The sequence below is a fragment of the Mauremys mutica genome, chromosome 19 (genome assembly GCF_020497125.1).
Source record: "Mauremys mutica isolate MM-2020 ecotype Southern chromosome 19, ASM2049712v1, whole genome shotgun sequence".
Classification (NCBI taxonomy): Eukaryota; Metazoa; Chordata; order Testudines; family Geoemydidae; genus Mauremys; species Mauremys mutica.
The window spans coordinates 7,221,818-7,241,956 of record NC_059090.1 but is presented as its reverse complement, the minus strand read 5'-3'; the positions used below and the strand labels follow the sequence as shown (position 1 = coordinate 7,241,956).

Genomic DNA, 20,139 nt, shown 5'->3' with positions numbered 1-20,139 from the left:
AGGCACAAATCCAATTTTTCATTTCTTTGCAGGTCACCTTTAAACAATTTGACTGCCTTGCTATAATGTAATTCAGGAGTCTGCCATTGGACGGCACCAGGGCTTCTGGCAAGGGTCATGTTTAGGGAAAAGATTGTCTAGGACAAAAGTAATAGACGAATCCAGAAAGTGTAACAGCGTATAAAGTATCATAGCATCGCCTTCTAGTAAAGCCTGAACACAGAACTTTCCCTCTCAGGTTTCATTTGTTCTATTACAACAGCCCCCGGCTATCCCGGGGGAGACGTATGTATGTGTGTCTGTGTGTGTGAGAACTAAGCTGCTTTCAGTGGGAAGCTGAGATCCACTGCAGCTACCGATCAGCCCTTTTAAACAGTTTAAGGAGATGGCCTTGCCTATTAGGAAACTGTACATACTTGCATATAAACTGAGACGTTGACATCTGAAATGTCAGTCAATCTTTGCAAAGTAGCCTTAAGTTGGGGTGAATTTAGGAGGTCAATTATGGTAAAACAACTATGGAAAACAGGCGTTTCTAACTGAAGTTCAGTTTTCATGACAGTAAGTTCTCCTGCCATGACAGTAAGATGTAGGTGGGTTTGGGTTGGCTCAGTTTATAAATGATCAGTCCTGATACTTATTTATGCTTATGCCCCTTTACACAGAGGAGCACAAAAGATCCTTGATGTAAATGAGCATTAAAACCATCGTGTTTATATTAGCTGTAGGATGTTTCTCAAACACTAGGTACCTGTCTACAGAGTATTTTTGTTATCCTTCAAGGAGGCCATTGTCTAGTTTGGTTTCATTATGATGATCGTTTTTAAATCTATACAAAACTGACAGTGGTCAGCTCCAGCAACAAGAGGTAGAACTCCAGTACCCGTCCAGCACATCTGGTACAGTCAGATAGGAGTCTGGCAGGGACAGTGGAGCTAACACTAGAATTTCAGGATCATTTTGCTTTAAACCTAGTGCCAAAATGCCAGCTGCGGGGGGAAAAATCCATGTAAAGGAAAGAACAAAAATGATGCAGTTAACTGCCAAACCTGGGTGTCTTGTCAGCAGAAGGGGGGTGGGGGGGCTATTCGTGCACACACATGTGAGAATGAACACCCCGACACGCACATGCCAAGAAAGGCAAGCCTCAGACATGCGCTCACGCTGTTGAGATATTTAAAAAAGGGTTTGGCGCTTGTAGAAACACAACACAGGAAGGAAACAAGAAGGACCAGTTTTGGAGGGGGATTTGTGTGTGTGTGGGGGGGGGGTGTTGAACCATCTGAAAATTCTGTCCCGAAATAAAAAAATAAAAAAATCCATTTCAGCCATGCCTCTCGCTGTCAGGCTGCTCTGTCCCTGGAGGGAAGACGCTCCAGATCCAATGGGCAAAAGAAGGGAGGATTCAGCTTCCCTGCTGCCAAGCTACTCTCTTGGCACAAGGGTGAAGGACCTGTTGACTTAAGGCTGACTGGGTCTTTGTATCCCTGTTTGCAGTGAAAACATCTCTGGTTCCCAGGGGATGCCACGCTACGCCTCGTGGTAGGCCATTGGCATTACAGATGTGTATCCATACAAATCTGCCACTTGTCAAGACTAGGTCATCCTCAGGTAATACCCAAGCGGCAGCTTGATAGCAGCCTCGCCTGGCTCTGGGACGGCAGGAGGCCGGCCCCACCCCCAACTGCGCGGTAACCAGCGATACTTCACCCATCCCTGCTCTCTCCAAGGTGCCCCTCTCCTTTCTTCGCTGGACAGCGCATCATCCAGTCCATGATCCAATGCAGAGGCGGGAGGAGAGGAAGGCTCCTAACAGCCTTTTGCACTTTGGAGCATGACGCCGCCTCCTTGAATTGACAGGCCGTGCCGTCTATGCGCTGGGGACGGGCAGGGCTGAGGGTGGCTCACTCCGAGGCTTCAGCCAGGAGAGCTGGGTACCCTCCCTGACATTGCTTCCTTTGTCACGTCCTCCTGCGCCCACCCCTCCGTTTTACAAAAGGGTCTCTGGGGGCGGTCGTGGGAGCAGGGGGTGGGGAGCAGGGCTTCACATGATGGTGCATCGGTTCCTGCGCAGGGCCCCCTGGAAGCGGATGGTGGTGTGGACGTGCTTGCAGCGGGCGCAGCCCACGCTCTTGAGCAGCTCGCTGAAGAGCAGCAGGATGTGCCAGTTGTACTTGGCCGAGCACTCGATGTAGCCGCACTTCCAGGTCTTCTTCACCAGGTTGGAGACGTTCCAGCGGGGAATCACCCGGCCCCTCTGCAGATCCCGCTTGTTGCCCACAATGATGATGGGGGTCTCGGTGGTGCCGATGACCCTGCAGAGAGGCAGGGCAGACACAGACACAGAGCGGAGTAGTGGGGGGAATTGGTAACAGAAGAGAAGAAACATGTCAATTTTTTTTTATTGGCATGAAGGCCACAGTCCCTTAACCTCCAACCCGTTACCCCCTTCCAATTTCCTACGATAGCGCTTCTGCTGCTCACTATTTTATCTTCCTACTAACATTTCTGTCCCCTGGGGATCCCTTCCCATCCCCAGGTCCTGGCTGGGCCTGTCCCAGTGGCAGAGGATGGCAATCTGGAGCCTCCCTTGTGTAATGTGGGGGGAAGGGGGGAACAGACTGGGGGCTGCTGCCGGGCTGTCAGCAGGGAACTTTCTTCTGCATGGAGGGGTATGGCAGATCCTGGTGTAGCAAACTGCCCAGTCACTCACCTCCCTTGTCACAGCAAGCGCAGCTTACAAATACTGGTAAGAACCTCAAAGCTGCTTTGCCAATGACTAGACTTGGCCCCGCTGTGGCTCTTAATATCTCATTGGCAGCTTGGCGAGCTCCCTTCTGAGCTGTTTGTTGCTCTTTGCTTTTCTATGATGCTTGAGTGAATTTAGTGCAGGTGGAAGGTGCCTGGATCTAGCCTGCACCTGTTAGCAGATTTCAGTCCCTAGGGCTCTCAGCAGTGACGGGAACCAGGAGACTCCTTGAGAGTGCTAGGCTCAGCCAGGGAGCTCCTGCTTACCCTCCATCCTCCTCCCTGCCCCCAAGATAGTCCTGGAGGGGATGCACAGTTGAGAGGTGACGTTAGCTTTGCGAGCTGGGCCCTTTCCAGGAGTAAGGCAAGCAGGCACTTACCTCGTTTCTAGGATCTGTTGTCGAATAGTTTTGATGTACTCAAAGCTGTCAAAGCAACAGATGTCATAGACTAGGATGTAGGCGTGGACGCTCCGGAGCCCCCTGCAGCATGCGTCCGCCCACTCCTGCAACAGGCACACAGGAATTGGTCAGAGCTCAGGTGCAGACGTCCCCCTTGGCACGGCCCTAGGGGTCTCTCTCCAGCCTTTGTGCCACCTCATGTGCAAGGGCACTGCTGGGACCATGCCAGGCCTTCTGCTACTGGGGTCTATGCCCATGCTTTGCTGGACTTGGGCACTGCTCCTAACGCAATACCACGCCTGCTTCTGCAAACACAAAACCCCAGCACCATCGGACTCTTCTATTTTGAGCCTCCCTAGGGCCGGCTGTACAAGTTAACGCGAGTCCAAAGCGGCGGTTACCGTTGCTTTGGGATGGGTGATATTACAGGCCTAACGGGGGTTTTCCCAGCAGCAGCCTCACTGCACCCTGGTGGAATAAGTAGCAGATAATTATAGCAGGCACATGCTCTAGCGTTAATGCCCAGGACTGGGACTCAAGTGATCTGGGATTTATTCCTGGTTCTGCTGCTGACTCACAGTGTGACAAGGGGTAGTCACCTCCCTGCTCTATGACTGTGTTTCTCCTCCACCTGCCCCCTCAAGCTCATCCCATCCTGGTTACTAACCTTCCTCAACACCCCCACCCCTCCTCTCCTCTCCTCTCCTCCTTTAACCTCTTGGTCTTCTCTGGCTTGCTCCCTGGCAAATAAACAGGAATTAATTCCGGGAAGTTCTATGGCCTGTTCTTATGCACGAGGTCAGACTAACCACATCAACAAAGCTCCTCTCACCAGCATCTCCAGCTACCTCACCCTGGGTAAAGTTCAGGATCAGGGACCAGCGCGGGGTTAAGTCCTGTTTCCCCCTTAGAGGATGGGTTCAAAGCTGACTCAGGGGAAAAGCAATCAACGTTAATTACGTTCGTGGGCTGTTTGATTGGCGATTGATGTTGGAGGGGAGAAGCCTCGTTCCTAAAAGTTTGTTCCCCTTTATATCCACATTGGCAGGGCAATGTAGGGAAAGCCTGCACGTGAAGGACCCCGGTCTCCAGGTCTGTTAATTAGGTACTTTCCAACAGAACTAATTTCACCTTGATTGCTCGATGCTTGATGGCACTATTAGCGCACGATCTGTCCATGGTTCTGAATTAGCTTGTTGCAAGATTTATAGTGCTTGCCTCAGCCTAATGAACTCACTGAATGTTTTTGTCAGTGAACATATTAAGCGTTCACCTCTGGCAATCTAGACTGTACACATTTTGTTTGAACTAGAGAGAGATCAAGTACATTTCCTTTTCTGGTCTAGAGTGGCCATTCATCCACATCACAGAATGGCTGGGCCAGGACAGCTCTTTGCTCAGGAAAGGCAAAGACTAGGACACTAGGTTTTGCTAACCAGAAGGCCCGAGGCCAGAAGAGCCCGGAACTGGAAGATCCAGTGGTATTTCACGTTAGAACTGAGAGTCATTGGCCGGGCTGAGTTTGTGCAGGGTGCGGAGGTCAGGACTGGAATGGCAGAAGGAGCTGCTGGTGGTTGTTGTGGGGTGGTCCCAAGCCTGGAGAAGCAGGGCATGCCATAGATCAGCATTGGATGTATTGGCAGAGCTGGGGGTGGCCCAGGATGATAACAGAAGAGGATGCTGCAAGTTAGGATTGAGACGCCCTGGCACAGCCATGCTGGCAAAACTAGCACAACCGCAGCCCCACAAAGTCAGGCCCTCATTCCATGGCTTTGTGTTCCTCCCTGCATTGCCTAGGGCTGCAGGAGACTAGTTTGGGGGGGTGAGGCATGCTGCATATCCAGTTTAGGGCTAGAAAATGTTAATAAAAAAAGACATTTGTCGAACAGCTGGGACTTTTCAAGAGCTTCCCATACAGAACAGTCAGTGTTTTGTGCATGATGCATGAGTGAAAATATGCCCTGCTTTTACCTCCTTAAATGCCACCATTCAGAAGCTGTTAACACTGCATTTGTTCAAGAAAAAAAGAGAGAAATACTAATTCCCAGTGCCCAATCCAACCCCGTGTAAAGGTTGCATCGGGGCTTCCAGACTGCTGTTATCCCGTACACAAGCGCAGCTCAAAGGTGACTCTAGAAATACAACTGCTGTCAAAGGATCAGAAAGACACAAGTCCCAGGAAACAAACATAGGAGACATTCCATCTGTGCCTGCTGACTTTGTGTAGTACACAAGAATCCAATCCATAGCAGAACCACAGAGCTATAGCGCTCTGATCGCTGGCAGCCTGGGCTCCTTTTGTGAGCCATACAAACTGGCACCATCGGGCACCTCTCTCACTGCACACGGCTGCAACCCCCAATTCTTAACAAAACAGGAATCACCCATGTTTATGTGGCAGCTGCTCTAATGGACTGAGGAAGCAGGAGGAGTCCCGGACCCTATGGAAATGGGTAGAGATTTAGGATTCCATACAATATGGACCCTGTTATGATTGATAGATTGGGACTGCACTCTATGCAGGAGAAATTGCAAAAGCTTTACTGTAGAGTATAAAAATACAGTTAGAAGAAACTATAGTAATTCTTCCTGTAGTGAGACATTTTCGTACAATGAATCATCCCCTCTCACGGTTATGATATTTGGGAATAAAAGCAAGCAAAAGGAGCTAGGAATGGAAGAAATGGCAAAGGACACTTTTTTGGATCGCTGCTTGCAGGCCACAAAGGTTTGAATGAATCACTGGAATTAGCGATGAAAGAAACCTATTCATTCATGGTGCCACCCCCATGCCCCCTGGTCAGTGCATGAAAATGACAGGGTGACTTTTCAGTGATTGTTACCAAAGCGATAAAGACTATTATAGTGGCAGCTTATTAGCTGTGGGTTAATATCTTTATGGAAGAGTTCCAATATGTCTGGGAGATCAGTATATTACAGCTTATTACATTGAGACTGGAATGCAATTTGCTTGAATGCCATCACTCGAGTCATTTTCAGCATTGTCCATCATGATTTCACTAGGGTGTTATTATCTTATCTAGATTTCGCTTAAAGTTGCTTTGCCTCATGACACCTGCAGTTAAGTGTTGTAATAAAATTATTGGCAATACAAAAAAAATCAAGGACTGCTGATTAGTTCATTAATGATCAGTTGCTGTTTGCAGTAGCTTATTGATTAGGCACGTGGATTAAGGGCTGATTTCTAATAGATAAATGAGCAATGGTAAATTACACTGCAAATACTACAGTGATGCGGGGGGGGGACAACGACTGCAGTATAGGCTAGTGGTTACTGCAGGGATTCTAGCAGTCACTGAATTCTACTTTTCCAGTGGCAATGCATCCTTGAATGACTATTCGGGCAAATTACATAATGTCTCCATGCCTCAGTTTCCCTGTCTATAAAATGCGTTTGACAATATTCTGCTGCTTCAAAGATGAGTTGTGACGCTTTATTCATGAAGGTCGGAGGCGAAAGGCACCAGAGAATTACAAGAATTCCAAATAATCCTACATCATCGGGGAGGAGGAAGATGTGGCAATGCTGATGGAAGGAAAGTGAACATGTTAGATTGCCTTACACCTGAGGCAAGTAGCTGTTGCTGGCAGGGAAGTTAAAAGCCCCAACTCTCAGAGACAAAGAACTAGAGAAAACACCCAGGACACAGGAGCAGTTGGGCTGATGTGGATTATGCAAAGTTGATGCCAGTTTCTAAAGGTTAAACTGGTTTCTCTGACAGGGGAGTCAAATATATAAATGGTGTAACTTCACTCCTGTCAGTTAGGGCCTACTAAGGATAAACTTGAATCTTTGAGCTTGATTCTCCACTACCGTAGAGTAAACCTGCCTGCTACAGGGTTCCTCTGAAACATCTGGTACTGACCATTACTGGAGCTAGGACACTGGAGTGGATGGACTTGGGTCTGAGCCAGCAGGACAATTTCTACAAGTAACGCCACTGAAGACAATGGATTTACTCTGGTGTAAGTGACAGGAGGACTAGGCCGTTACATATTTTTAGTATCGTGACTGTTGGAAGGGTCCTTGTACCTGAAAGGGAGCTGAGTGAACTCGGATCAAGGGCCTGTCAGTGCAGGTGCCAGGCTGGCCAGTTCTTCCTCCCCAAGAGGATATTCCAGAAAGTAGGTTCCCACCAATTGTCGGAGCATTAGCATCCAGATTGCACTCCCCTTATGACGCACGTGTGAAACTGAGCCTGGACACCCAGGTGGGTCAGGCTGCTGCTTTCCTGTTGTTTTCCCTTGTGGCATGAGTGTGAGAAAGTTTGCTATGAATTAGCTCCACGCTGCTCTTTCTATTCAAAAGCACCTACCAAAATGTGTGCGACTGTCAGGACTGGCTGCCTGTCAGTCCCTTCACGAAATGCCTGTGAAAGAGGAGCAAGCATGCCATCCTTTCCTCGCTACCTCCAAGTGAAGTGTCACCCAAGGCTATAAAGCCTAGTGGATGGATGGAACCATCCTGATAGGCTGCTGAGCATTCCAAAGAGGCGGGGATCCATCAGCGAGCATTCCAAAGGGGCGGGGATCCATCAGCGAGCATTCCAAAGGGGCGGGGATTAATCGGCCAGAAGGCAGCACAGAGCTGTGTGCTCTCAGCTGCAGAATCCATGTTCCTCCAACACAGAGAGAGAGAGAGGGGGGTACATTCTTCTCACAATTGTGCCTTGTTCATGCAACAATAAGGCCGTTCTGGGAGAAGCTGTTGCCATCCCCTGCCTAGGGCATTAGTGGATAAGGGGCTGTTCCTTCTGTCGGAGGATGCCCAGGGAGAAGTGCTTATCTGCTGCTTGCTTGCTCGCTCCCCATGCAGCCTCAGCCCTGCTGAATTATGCATTGCCAGAAGCCCTATATTTTGTGTGATTATAAACACGGCATATTTATAGACTGCTGAGCATCGCTTTCCGCTTGGTGATGTAGCAGCCTTGGCGCTCCCAAGTTCTGCATCAGAGAGGCAAGTGAAGCTATTTAAAGCAACTAGGAGAGGGTGACAGGATCCATGCCTGGTGTACGGGGGCTTGGGGCTAATTCTATTTGCAGTGCTGGCCCCCATGTGAGGTACGGTGCGTGGAGCCCATCCACTGTCCTCCTTTCTTGGGATTGAGGTTTGCCCCCTTTATGCCCCAAATGAATCCTGGGCAATCTCCTGCCTGTGTCCTTCCTACAGCTGGGGTGACCCCCTCCTTCACCTGTATATAAAGATCTGTGATGTCTAGCTAACCCCAGCGCAGACTGGGAAGCTAGGAGGTGAAGCTGAAGTGCAGTGTTCCAAGCAAGGAGCCAGGAAGGCCACATAGGACCATAGGCAGGGATGCTGGTCTCACCAGCAGATAGGAGAGCATCACATGGGACTGACGGAAAAGCAGACCCTTATGTGGCTGCCTATGGTGCTGTGATCTAAGGGTACCTCTCTTAGAAAGGCCTGGCCTCCAGAGAAGGTTCAGATTCACTTGCCAATCCATTGGCTCCGCACTACACAAATAACCTTTTGCACTAGTGGCAACCACACAGGCCTTAGTGGCACGACAGGAATGTGGTGGTGGGTTGTGATATGAACAAGCAGCCACCATGGGAGACAAGGAGTCTGCCTAGCTGAGCGAGGAATCCCTGAAGGACAGCCTCTCTCATGGCCTCTCCAGGACTTGGTCCTTTCAGTCAGAGGAATACAGGGCAGAGCCCCTCGCTCCACGTTTTGGCATTTCAGCTTCTGCCTCTGACCAGAGACGAGCCCAAGCCGTGACGTTTGTCTCCAGGTCTAAACTTTCCCAAAGTTCCTGGAGGGTTGGAGCAACCCATTTCAGAAGCACACGTAATCAGAGCTCCCTGGGGCGATGGACACGGCCTGCTGAAAAGCATCTATTCTTTATCCTCAGAACCCACGCCAAGCTGTTCATGCCCCTCAGCCCTGCCCTGGAGGGACCCCACCTCACTTAGTCCTCTGCCTCTCTTCTGAGACTGCCAGGAAAGGTGCCAGTTCTGATGGGGGCATCTGTTCCTCTGGAACGGTTCTAACCCACACCACGTTCTACTGATAGTCCCCAAGCAACGACTTCTGGTCAGTACCAAACTAGAAGGAAAAGCCTTTGTAACCCATGACCAATCTCCTGAGCCATCCATTCTCCCTCCAACAGCCAGGCCTCCTCTTTCCCATTCAGGTGATGCACTCCTACCCCTCTCTACATTGATCCCTCCTCCGCAGCGTCGGCCGTAGTGCAGCTAGGGTGAGCCAAGCCCCTGTGTTTCCCACCTCCCTTCACTCCTTTGAGATCACTCAAGGACCCATTCTTCCTTCCCTGGAAACCTCCATCCGTTTGCACCGTCCGCCTTCTGTGGTGCACACCGAGACATGGAGTATGTTAGGCATCGTCTGTCATGTCAATAAATTACCCTTTGCTTTTTCTGTCTGTCTCTTGCGCTGACCTTTTGTTCCCTTGTGTAGTGCTGAATTTTGATCTCCTCCTTTCTTGTGCAGCTCTGGGGGAATCCTTCCATTTTTATCCCTTTACTCTATTGACCTCCTTGCATCACAGCAATGCTCCTCTCTGAACCCGTCCAGCTGAGGGGGGAGGAATGCAATTCCCCCAGAACCACCCAGCTGAACCCCATTTATATCTGGTTGGGGGCAGGGCACTGAGGGTTGATTTAGGGCTGAAAGGGGATTGAACTGGGGCACTGGCATTGTGCTTGGCTCTTGGCACACACTTGAAGTGCACAGAGTCTAAGGCCAGCGGGGACCAAAGTAATCATCTACTCTGACCTCCAGTATAACACAGGCCAGAGAACTGCCTTCAATTAATTCCTGCTCGAACCAGAACACCTCTTTTAGTAAAACATCCACTCCCAATTTCTCCTCAAAGCTGCTCCAAATTTTTCAGCAAAATGGTTTTAAAACCCCATTAGAGCAGAAGTTTTTCCATGTTGGTCAATGTTTTCCAGTTTTTTTCCAACTGAAACTAAAAACCAAACAATTTTTGGTTAACACTTTTGTTAGTCTCTACAACATTGGGGGGGGCCAGAGGCCACTAGGTTTCTGCAAATAGAAACCTATTTGTGAGAACTGATTTTTTTTTAAACCAAAACCAGATTTTGAAAACCAAACCTGTTCTGTGGGAAATCTGTGGAGAAACAAAAAACAAAACAAACCCCTTCCCATTTTTTTCCTAAATGCCCCTTAAAAAAAATAACTGGCATTTTTTCAACCAGCTGTTTCACTCTCAGTGCAGTGAAAGGCACCTTTTAGGACCTCTTCCCTCTTCTATCCTTTAGGCCAATGTTTCTCAACCCTTTTGAACCAGGGACCAGCTTGCTACTGTGTCAGGGACTGGCATCGCTCCACGGAGCAGTCATGGAGAAACACCGAGTTAGACCGCTCTCCGTTTTCTTCTCCCCCTGGTTAGGGGTAGGGCTGTTCATGGTGTATTAACTCCTTAAGCCTCATCTACACACATTTATAATTTTTTAAATATGCTGGTATAGTCAAAGTGGAACAACTCCCTAGTGTGAACATAATTCTATCGGTATAACGGTGTTCATGCAGATACAGCTTATTCCCATGTAGGAAGGGATATAAGCTATCCTGGTATAAAGCAATAATGCCTTCACTACAGGTAGACATACCAGCCCAGACTTTTAAAGCTATTTAGGAGCTGCTGCGCTCAGCATTGCAACACCTAACAGATTTAGGAGCCAAAGTCTAATTTTCAAAAGGGAATTAGGCTCTTGGGTGGAAATGAGACGAGCTCCTAAATCACTTGGGCATTGCAATAAATACCTTTAAAAATCTGGGCCCGTCCACACTGAAATCAGAGGTGTAGCTGCAGCATGGGTAGACATACCCGAGCTAGCTCTACCTGGTCAGGTCTACACTACCCGCCAGATTGGCGGGTAATGATCGATCTATCAGGGGTCAATTTATTGCATCTAGTCTAGATGCAATAAATCGATCCCCGAGCACTCTCCCATCGACTCCACCACTGCGAGAGGCGCACGCAGAGTTGACGGGGGAGCAGCAGCAGTCGAATCAGCGCTGCGAAGACGCCGCAGTAAGTAGACTTAAATACGTCAACTTCAGCTACGCTATTCTTGTGGCTGAAGTTGCGTATCTTAGGTCGATCCGCCCCCGCCCAGTGTAGACCAGGGCTAACAATAGCAAGGAAGCTGCAGAAGCATAGGCTGTAAAAGCCCAAGCCAGGACCGTGGATACTTACTCAGGTGACTAGCCCTGCTGAAGTCCATGCTATTGTGTCATTCTGGTGCTCAAGCTAGCTAGATTAAAGCTAACTCGTGTATGTCTATAGGATCTGGAATCATGGGCAGCAGGTTTAAAACAAATAAAAGGAAGTTCTTCTTCACCCAGCGCACAGTCAACCTGTGGAACTCCTTGCCTGAGGAGGTTGTGAAGGCTAGGACTATAACAGAGTTTAAAAGAGAACTGGATAAATTCATGGAGGTTAAGTCCATTAATGGCTATTAGCCAGGATGGGTAAGGAATGGTGTCCCTAGCCTCTGTTTGTCAGAGGGTGGAGCTGGATGGCAGGAGAGAGATCACTTGATCATTACCTGTTAGGTTCACTCCCTCTGGAGCACCTGGCATTGGCCACTGTCAGTAGACAAATACTGGGCTAGATGGACCTTTGGTCTGACCCAGTACAGCCATTCTTATGCCCCGTGATTGCAATGTAGACATGATGTTTCTGCTTGAATTATTCTGGTCCAAAACTGTATCAGGCCTTAAATTTGGAAATTGCTTTTGCTCTAATCTACGTCAGGTGCAGATATTATGGGGATGAGCTCTAGATAAATGCTTGGAATAAATAAAGAGCCAGCGCTTCCTATCCTGGGACTAACTGGAGCCGGAGCCAGTGGGAAATGAAGAAAGGGGTCACATGATGTTTTTTCACAACTCAGAACAGATTCAGTTCAAGTTTGGGGAGGGGAGTGTTTGGATTTTACCCAGGCTGTTTCCCCACGAAAAATTACTATCTTGTATCTTAATAGCAGAGAGCCTCGTGCGTAATCCTTAGGCATATGTTCCTTTCATACCCACCCCTCCATTAGATTCTGCACAGCACGGCCCACAACCTCAAACAGCAGCTCATCTGAAATTGAGCAGCCTTTAATTAGCTCTATTTTGGTCCCATTTTGTGGCTTTCACAACCTGAATGAGATTCTGCTCACTCATGCTGAGATGCTTCCTCCCCACAGCCAGAGATCTCCGTCAACTCTGTGGTGTTACTCAAAACTAAGTCAAGAACGGCTCCTCCTCCTACACAGGGCCCTTGCTATCCACTCCCTTGGGCAAGTATCCCTCAGGATGGGACGCAGATATAAAATTTCTAGACACCATAAATGGATGCTTCTTGGAGAAGCTTGTCCTGTAACCTAGAAGGAGTAAGGCAATTCTTGATTTAGTCCCAAGTGGAGCATAGGATCTGGTCCTAGAGGTGAATATAGCTTGTACCGCTCGGTAATAGCAACCATCATGTAATTCAATTTAACATCCTCGGGGGGGAGGGGGGAGGAAAGGAATGCCAAAAAACCCACCACGGTAGCATTTAACTTCAAGAAGTGGAATTACATTAAAATGAGGAAGGTAGTTCAACAGAAATTAACAGGAACAGTCATAAGGGTGAAATGCCTGCAAACTGCATGGAGACTATTTAAAAACACCATAGAGTCTCAAACTAAATGTACACCCCAAATAAAAAAAAAAACAGTAAGAGGACAAAAAAAATGCCTCCATGGCTAAAAAACAGACTAGGAGAGGTAGTTAGAGACAAAAAGGCATAGTTTCAAAACTAGAAGTCAAATCCTACTGAGGAAAATAGAAAGGCACACAAACTCTGGCAAGTCAAATGTCAAAGTATGATAAGGCAGGCCAAGAATGAATTTGAAGAGCAACTAGGTAAGATCACAAAAACTAACAGCAAAACTTTTAAAATACATCAGAAATAGGAAGCCTGCCAAACAGTCAGCAGAACCACCGGATCATCAAGATGCTAAACGAGCACTCAAGAAAGACAAGGTGATTGTGGAGAGGCTAAATGAATTCTTTGCATCAGTCTTCCCTTCACAGGATGTGGGGGAGATTCCCCACGTCTGAGCCATTCTTTTTAGGTGACAAATCTGAGGAATTGTCTCAAACTGGGGTGTCAGTAGAGGAGGTGTTGAAACAAATTGATAAATTAAACAGTAATAAGTCACCAGGACCAGATGGGATTCTCCCAAGGGAACTCAGAGATGAAATTGCATAACTGTGGTATGTAATCTATTGTGTAAATCAGGCTCTGTACCAGATGACTGGAGGATAGCTAATGTAATGCTGATTTTTTAAAAAGGCTCTTGAGATGATCCTGGCAATTAGAGACCAGTAAACCTAACTTCAGTACCAGGCAAATTGGTGGAAACTATAGTAAAGAACAGAATTATCAGACACAGATGAACACGATAGGTTGGGAAGAGTCAACACAGGACTGGACAATGGGATGGCTCTTTCAAAATTGCCCTGTTCTGTTCATTCCCTGTGAAGCATCTGGCACTGGCCTCTGTCAGAGAGAGACTATTAGGCTAGACGGACCATTGGTCTGACTCAGTATTGCTGTTCTGTTTTTATGTTATTACACTTCTCTGGGACTATGCTTTACTAATCTGCAAGAAGGGACATTGTGAGGATTTAGCTTTGGGTTGAAATTAAGCACATGAAATTTCAGCCTCAAAGGGCATTTTTGGGCCAGTTATACCCTTGGGTAATCGATATGCATTTAGCTGATTATAAAGCACCCATCCCCATAGTATCTACATTGGAGATGAGAATCAGAGCATGGATTCTGTCCTGCCACCTTAACTATGGAGCCACTACCCTGACTAACTCCATAACCATCACGAGTCCCCTACAGATTCTGAAATCACCCTCGCTCCCTGATTGATCGCCCAAGAAAATGGACTGACCTCCCCAGACAGAAGGCATAAAGTTAATGTCTCAGCAAACAAGTCAGACATTAGTGGCGACTTTACGTTCTGCATCTGCTGGGAGATCAATGAAATTGTACTGCACAGTTTCAGCATGATGCCCTGGTACACTACGAATTCTATCGCTCCCTCAGACTGTGGGTTGGGATGCCGTCCGTTACAGCCTTTGATTTCGCCGGCTGATGTTGGAGGGCAGAATATCCCACTTCGGATTAATTTTCCACAGAACTGCCTGTTTCTGTTACAGCAGCCAAGCATCCTCAAAAGATGCCAGGTTTGTTTTACGTGAAGAACGGCGAGAGAAACGCACCATACCCGGCAGATCATTAGGGGAGGTAGGAAGGGACAGCAAGGGACTGAGCCGCAGGTCCAGACTCACACAGGGAGTTAGGCGCCTGGGAAAATCAAACCTACTTATTCAGGAGCCTGACCTCAGAGATCCAAGCCTGGCCAAATGTCACATGTTATTGGGCTGTTTTTATTCCACTCGAGGAGGAATCTGAACTAGGGCAGGAGCCATCCTGCAGCAAAAAAAACGTCACGACCAGACTTCAAAGAGAAAGTGCTGAGCTTCAGTTCATCTGTAAATTTGACACCACCAGCTCAGGATTAAACAAAGACTGTGAATGGCTAGCCAACTACACAAGCAGTTTCTCTTCCCTTGGTGTTCACACCTCAACTGCTAGAAGAAGGCCTCATTCTCCCTGATTGAACTAACCTCGTTATCTCCAGCCTGATTCTGGCCTGCATATTTATACCTGCCTCTGGAAATTTCCACTGCATGCGTCTGACGAAGTGGGTATTCACCCACGAAAGCTCATGCTCCAATACGCCTGCTAGTTTGTAAGGTGTCACGGGACTCTGTCGCTTAGTGCAGGGGCGTCACTCTCCTAGGCCCTGTGTCAGCAAAGCATTTCAGCTCGTGCTTAACGCCCATTTAAGTCAGTGGCTTCACTTACGCTGCAGCTGGAGGTGGAATTTCCAGCTCTAGTGGATGTCCAAGACCTCTGATCAAGCGAGCACAGTAAAACCAACAGCACAGCCCGGGGGGCGGCAGGAGGAGCTAGTCACAGGAGTACGTACCTAGGTTCGTACACAGGATTGTACTAGCCCATGCCACTGCGGCTACGCTGCTATTTTTACTGTGCTGGCTCGATCCAAGCCAGTGCGTGTTCCTCTGCCCATGCTGGAAATAACACCTCCATGCTGCAGGGTGGACATATCCAGTGAGATTTACGCAGGTGTCTAACGGAAAGCACAGGCTGCAGTGATTCGCGGTCACTCAAATGCCTAGGCTGAGCTAAGAAGACACCATCCTTTTAATAATAAATAATAATAATAATACTTAGCTCTTATGTAGATCTCAAAGTGCTTTGCCAAAGGAGGTCAGTAGCATTATCTCAATGTACAGATGGGGAAACTGAGGCATAGAGAGGGGGAAGTGACTTGCCCAAGGTCACCCAGTAGGCCAGTGGTGAAACCAGGAATAGAAGCCAGGCCTCTTGAATGCCAGTCCAGTGCTCTATCTTCCTACTTTCTCCTCTGGAACTATGTACAGTATCCAAACTGTTCCGGGGCCATCAAAAACGTTCAGCTCTAAATGGGGGTTCAGGGCTGTGGGAGAGGGGCACGTGTTCTGACAGGAGAAGGGGCTAAGCGTGGAGCCGCAGGTGGGCAGGTTGGTTATTTGGGGTTTGGATAATGGGGGGGGTCACAATGCGTTTTCTGCATGTTTATGTTCCTAAAGTTCATTGCAATTCTCACTGAGACCTAATCTCGCCAGCGCTGAAAGGCGTCAGTTCCCATGACACTGCAGATTCTGCCCTGCCATATATTGTAACTACCATGAGAATCAGCCAGATTGCAGTATGTTAATATTCACAGGGACGACAACTTCCCTGGTGTGGCGCCTTCCAGTCAAGGGTCTCAAAGCAATTCATGAAACGGAGGCACCAAGAGTGGAGGCGACTCACCGAGGCCACGATGCGATTCAGGGATTAGAACCCAGGTGTCCTGATTCCCACTCCTAGGCTCAGAACACTAGAACAAACCTTCCCCGAGCAGCCCCCTTCTAACACATTTGTTTATCAGACAAATCTTGCCCCGGACACGTAAGACACAACCTGATCCTAAGAGGAAAACTACTGCAAAAATATCCCTGGGCTGCATCTTTGCAGGGCTGTGGATTAGTGTTCTTAACGGAAACCCATCATATGCTGAGTCAAATGGCAGGAGACTCTTGGCATCGGGTCTCTTCTGTTGATGAGTCAGAGCATATGTGACCCCAGGGGAGACTCTCATTGTTACCAACAGGCCCATCTGCCTTTGGCTGGCGTTACCGGGTCAGCGCCTGGCACACGTACCTGCAGCGTGTTAACTGGGAAAGAGGTGATGGGTGGGAAGTCCATGATCTGTAGGTCGTGCACGTGGCCGTTCATGACCACGGCCGGCAGGTAGACACGCCGCGTCTTGGTGGGCGCGCACGCCTCGCTGAACTCGTTGTAGAGGAACTGGCGGACGATGGCGCTCTTCCCGACCCCTTGAGCCCCAAGCACGGCGACCTTGAAAGTTGTCACCATGCCTCCCGGCCGTGGCCCCCCCACGCGACGTGGCGATCGGCTCCTTGGCGCAGGCCACTGCGTTTGCACTGCCAGGAAGGCCCCCGGGCTGCATATTCCAGCGGCTGCGGTTTCAGCCCCATTCAGGAAGCATTTCCTCCTCCGCCCAGCCTGTCACTGCAAGACCAAGAGCGACCCAGTCAAACAAGACACCTCCTTCCGAAGTATCCCAGGCAGCCTCAAACCAACCAACCAACCAACCAGAGCCCTGCCTAGCTAGCTACAGCTCTTACCTGGCCCCACGGTATCTGAGCACCTCACAGCCTTTTAATGTAGTCATCATCCCAGCCCCACCGGGCTGTTATGCCCATTTTACAGGTGGGAAACTGAGCCACAGACTCAGTGACTGGTTCAGAACAGGGAATGGAACCCAGGTCTCCCAAATGCTAGATGACTGCTCCGACCACTGGGCCATCTTTCCTCCTACCTCTGCCCCTTTCCATCACCTGTGCTAACAAAGCCCTGGCTCTCTCCAACCTCCCCCATCACTGCCACCTCTGTAGCAGATTCTTATCAGTCCCATTGGGGGCTGTTTTAAATGACACCAGCTGGCCCTGGTCCCCTAAGGATCGCGTTTTCATCACTCTCCTTGCCCCGGTGCAGGGGGCTGCAGGGAGGGAGGTTGAGGAAATGGCTCCAGGCTGGGCTGGGCTGTACCCTCAGCAGAGGACTTAGTGATGTTTCTGCAGCCCTAGTAGCTCAAAAGGGAGCAGAATGAGCCAGAGAGTTTGGTAACCGGCTACACTGAAGGGAAATGAGACAGGAAATTAAGTCACAACCCCCCTTTTTTTAAACAATTAAAAGGGAGACAGTAATGACCAGTTAAAGCACCTTGCAACGCACCCAACTGGACAAACTCACTACATTCAGCAGCATGGAAATGCAGCCACCTCTGGGGTGGAGGAAGCAGCCAGGCACATAATGCACTGCACAACAGGTTGGGGGTGGCGGGGCTGAGAATGGAACACTTTCGTCAAAGGGCAACAGTGCAACTCTTGTGCCAGGGTGCAACTCCTGAGCAGACATGTAACCACCACCCTAGTACTGCACATAGAAGACACGCTGATTGTAACAGACCCAAACAATACTGGACTGATCCAGAGACCAGTATCCTACCTCTCTCCCATACCAGATCGCTCCGGAGGTCCATGAGGCCTGCCATCCTGCCCCCTCCTCTGCTGGATCAGTCCAGAGGTCCATCTAATCCAGACTCCTGCCCTCCTTGTTCCCATATTGGATGATATCATAGGTCTACCCAGTCCAATATTCAGCTTCTGGCTGCTGGCACATTATCCCACTAGGTCCTCCACTATTCCCATGGCAACTGCGCAGTGCTACACACAGTGGGGGCCCCGTTCCTTCCTGACCCCTGCAGGCAACCAGCTTCTGCCATGAAGCATGAGACTTGACTAGCCTGACTTCATAAAGGCTGCACTGGAAGTCATGGCCAGGGCAGGCAAGACAGCACTAAGCACACATGTCCTGACAGCGCCTTTCCAACGCTAAGTTAGCAGCATCTTGACCTGCTCGACAGAACAACTCATGCACAGCTCCCGATAAAGGAGGGGAGGCAGGTCTAGCCTCAGATGATGCCAAAAAAAACAGGCAGAAAACAGGAACAAAGAGGAGCAGCAGGTCTCAGGATCACGCCTCTCACCGGGCCTTCCTCCCCTGTCCAGAGGGAACCTCACCTCAGCTTTCCCCCTCCACCTATCTCTTCCCAGCTACAGGCGATGAGTCAGAAGAGGCTGCCACAAATCAATTCCAGCCAAAGGGAAAGGAACGGGGTTTGTATTACTGTAGCATCTAGACTCTGCAACCTAGATCAGGGCCCCATTGCGCTAGGTGCTGTGCATAGATACATAGGACCAGTGAAATGGAGGCCTGGGAGGGACCTCAAGAAGTCATGAAGTCCCGCCCACTCTTCTGAGGCAGGACCAAGGAAACCTAGACCAGTCCTGACAGGGGTTTGTCCAACCTGTTCTTAAAACCCTCCAGCGAGGGGGATTCCAGAGCTGTTGCAGAGCTTCACCACCCTAATAGTTAGAAAGCTTTTCCGACCATCGAACCCAAATCTCCCTGGCTGCAGAAAAAGCCCATTACTTCTTGTCCTGCCTTCAACGGACTTGGAGAACAACTGAGCACCATCCTGCTCATAGCAGCCTTGAAGATATTTGAAGACTTATCAGGGCCCCTCTCAGTCTTCTTTTCTCCAGACTAAACATGCCCCGTTTTTAACCTTCCCTCAGAAGTCAGGCTTTCTAAACCTTTCATCGTGTTTGTCGCTCTCCTCTGGAGTCTCCCCAATTTGTTCACCTCTTTCCTGGTGTGGTGCCCAGAACTGGACGTAGTACTTCCAGCTGAGGCCTCTCCCATGCTGAGCAGAGCAGGACAGTTACCTCTTGTATACGGCACTCCTGTTAATACACCTCAGAATGATATTAGGGGTTTTCGCAACTGTATCACATTCGTGACCTCGCATTCAATTTGTGCTCCACTCTCACCCCGGATCCCTTTTCAGAAATACGACCTCCTAGACAGTTATTCCCCACTTTGCAGCTGTGCCTTTGATTTTTCCATCCTAAGTGGAGTATTTCGCACCTATCTTTAGTGCAACCCCACCCAGCCCGGTGCCAGACACAAATTTGATAAGCATCCTCCCAACCCCATTATCCAAGATATTGATTAGTACTAGAGCCAAGGCTGACCCCCGTAGGACTCCACTAGACACACCCTCCCAGTCTGACAGAGAACCACTGATAACGACTCTCCGAGCAGAGTCTTTCAACCAGTTTTGCACCCACCTTATATTAAGTTCGCCTAGGCCTCATTTCCCTAGTTTGTTTATGAGAACGTCACGTGGGAGTGCGTCAAAAGCCTCACTAAAATCAAAACAGACAAATCTACTGCTCACACCTACCTGCTAAGCCAGTAACCCTGTCCAAGAATAGGGAGAGCTGGTCGCTGCCCCAAATAGCTTACAATCTAAACAGTCAAAATAAAGGAAAGAGAGGGGACATGATTAGCCCACCACCACCCAACAGCAGAGCTAGGAACAGAACCCAGGTGTCCTGAGCCCCGAACCAATGTCCGAGTCATTGGATCAATTTCTTGCACGTTAATTCAAGGCCTTCCTACTAAACTGCGTACGGGCATGTCCACATGAGGCTAGGTATTACTCAGCAATATTAATCTGAATTAGCTAAGGGTGTGAAGTCAAAGTAGACTAGTTAACCACATTAAACCCCTGTTTGCACGCTCTTATTCTGAATCCAGTTTAGCTTAATTCACATTTACTTTCTGCAATTTTTAACTAATCCACTTTAAACATTCATTCTGATTAACTTTCCTGAGTGTTCCCATGTAGACAAGCGCTGAAC

General features: G+C 48.9%; 1 protein-coding gene across 1 annotated transcript; it reads right to left on the bottom strand.

Moving 5' to 3' along the window:
* Positions 1 to 906: 906 nt before the first annotated feature.
* Positions 907 to 19,695, bottom strand: RASL10B (RAS like family 10 member B). The gene is made up of 4 exons (XM_044994179.1): positions 19,680 to 19,695; positions 16,505 to 16,876; positions 3,129 to 3,253; positions 907 to 2,315 (listed from the first exon to the last, which is right to left on the bottom strand). The coding sequence occupies exons 2-4, from the start codon at positions 16,718 to 16,720 to the stop codon at positions 2,045 to 2,047; spliced, it is 612 nt and encodes a 203-aa protein (XP_044850114.1). The 5' UTR covers positions 16,721 to 16,876; positions 19,680 to 19,695; the 3' UTR covers positions 907 to 2,044.
* Between the last annotated feature and the right edge of the window lie 444 nt (positions 19,696 to 20,139).

Excerpts from the sequence above, each read along its gene's own strand:
- RASL10B (XM_044994179.1), bottom strand. The coding sequence starts at position 16,720 with ATGGTGACAACTTTCAAGGTCGCCGTGCTTGGGGCTCAAGGGGTCGGG. Across the intron at positions 3,254-16,504 it reads TCCCAGTTAACACGCTGCAG|GAGTGGGCGGACGCATGCTG; the intron begins GTACGTGTGCCA and ends TGCCTGTTGCAG. Across the intron at positions 2,316-3,128 it reads CAACAGATCCTAGAAACGAG|GGTCATCGGCACCACCGAGA; the intron begins GTAAGTGCCTGC and ends GCCTCTCTGCAG.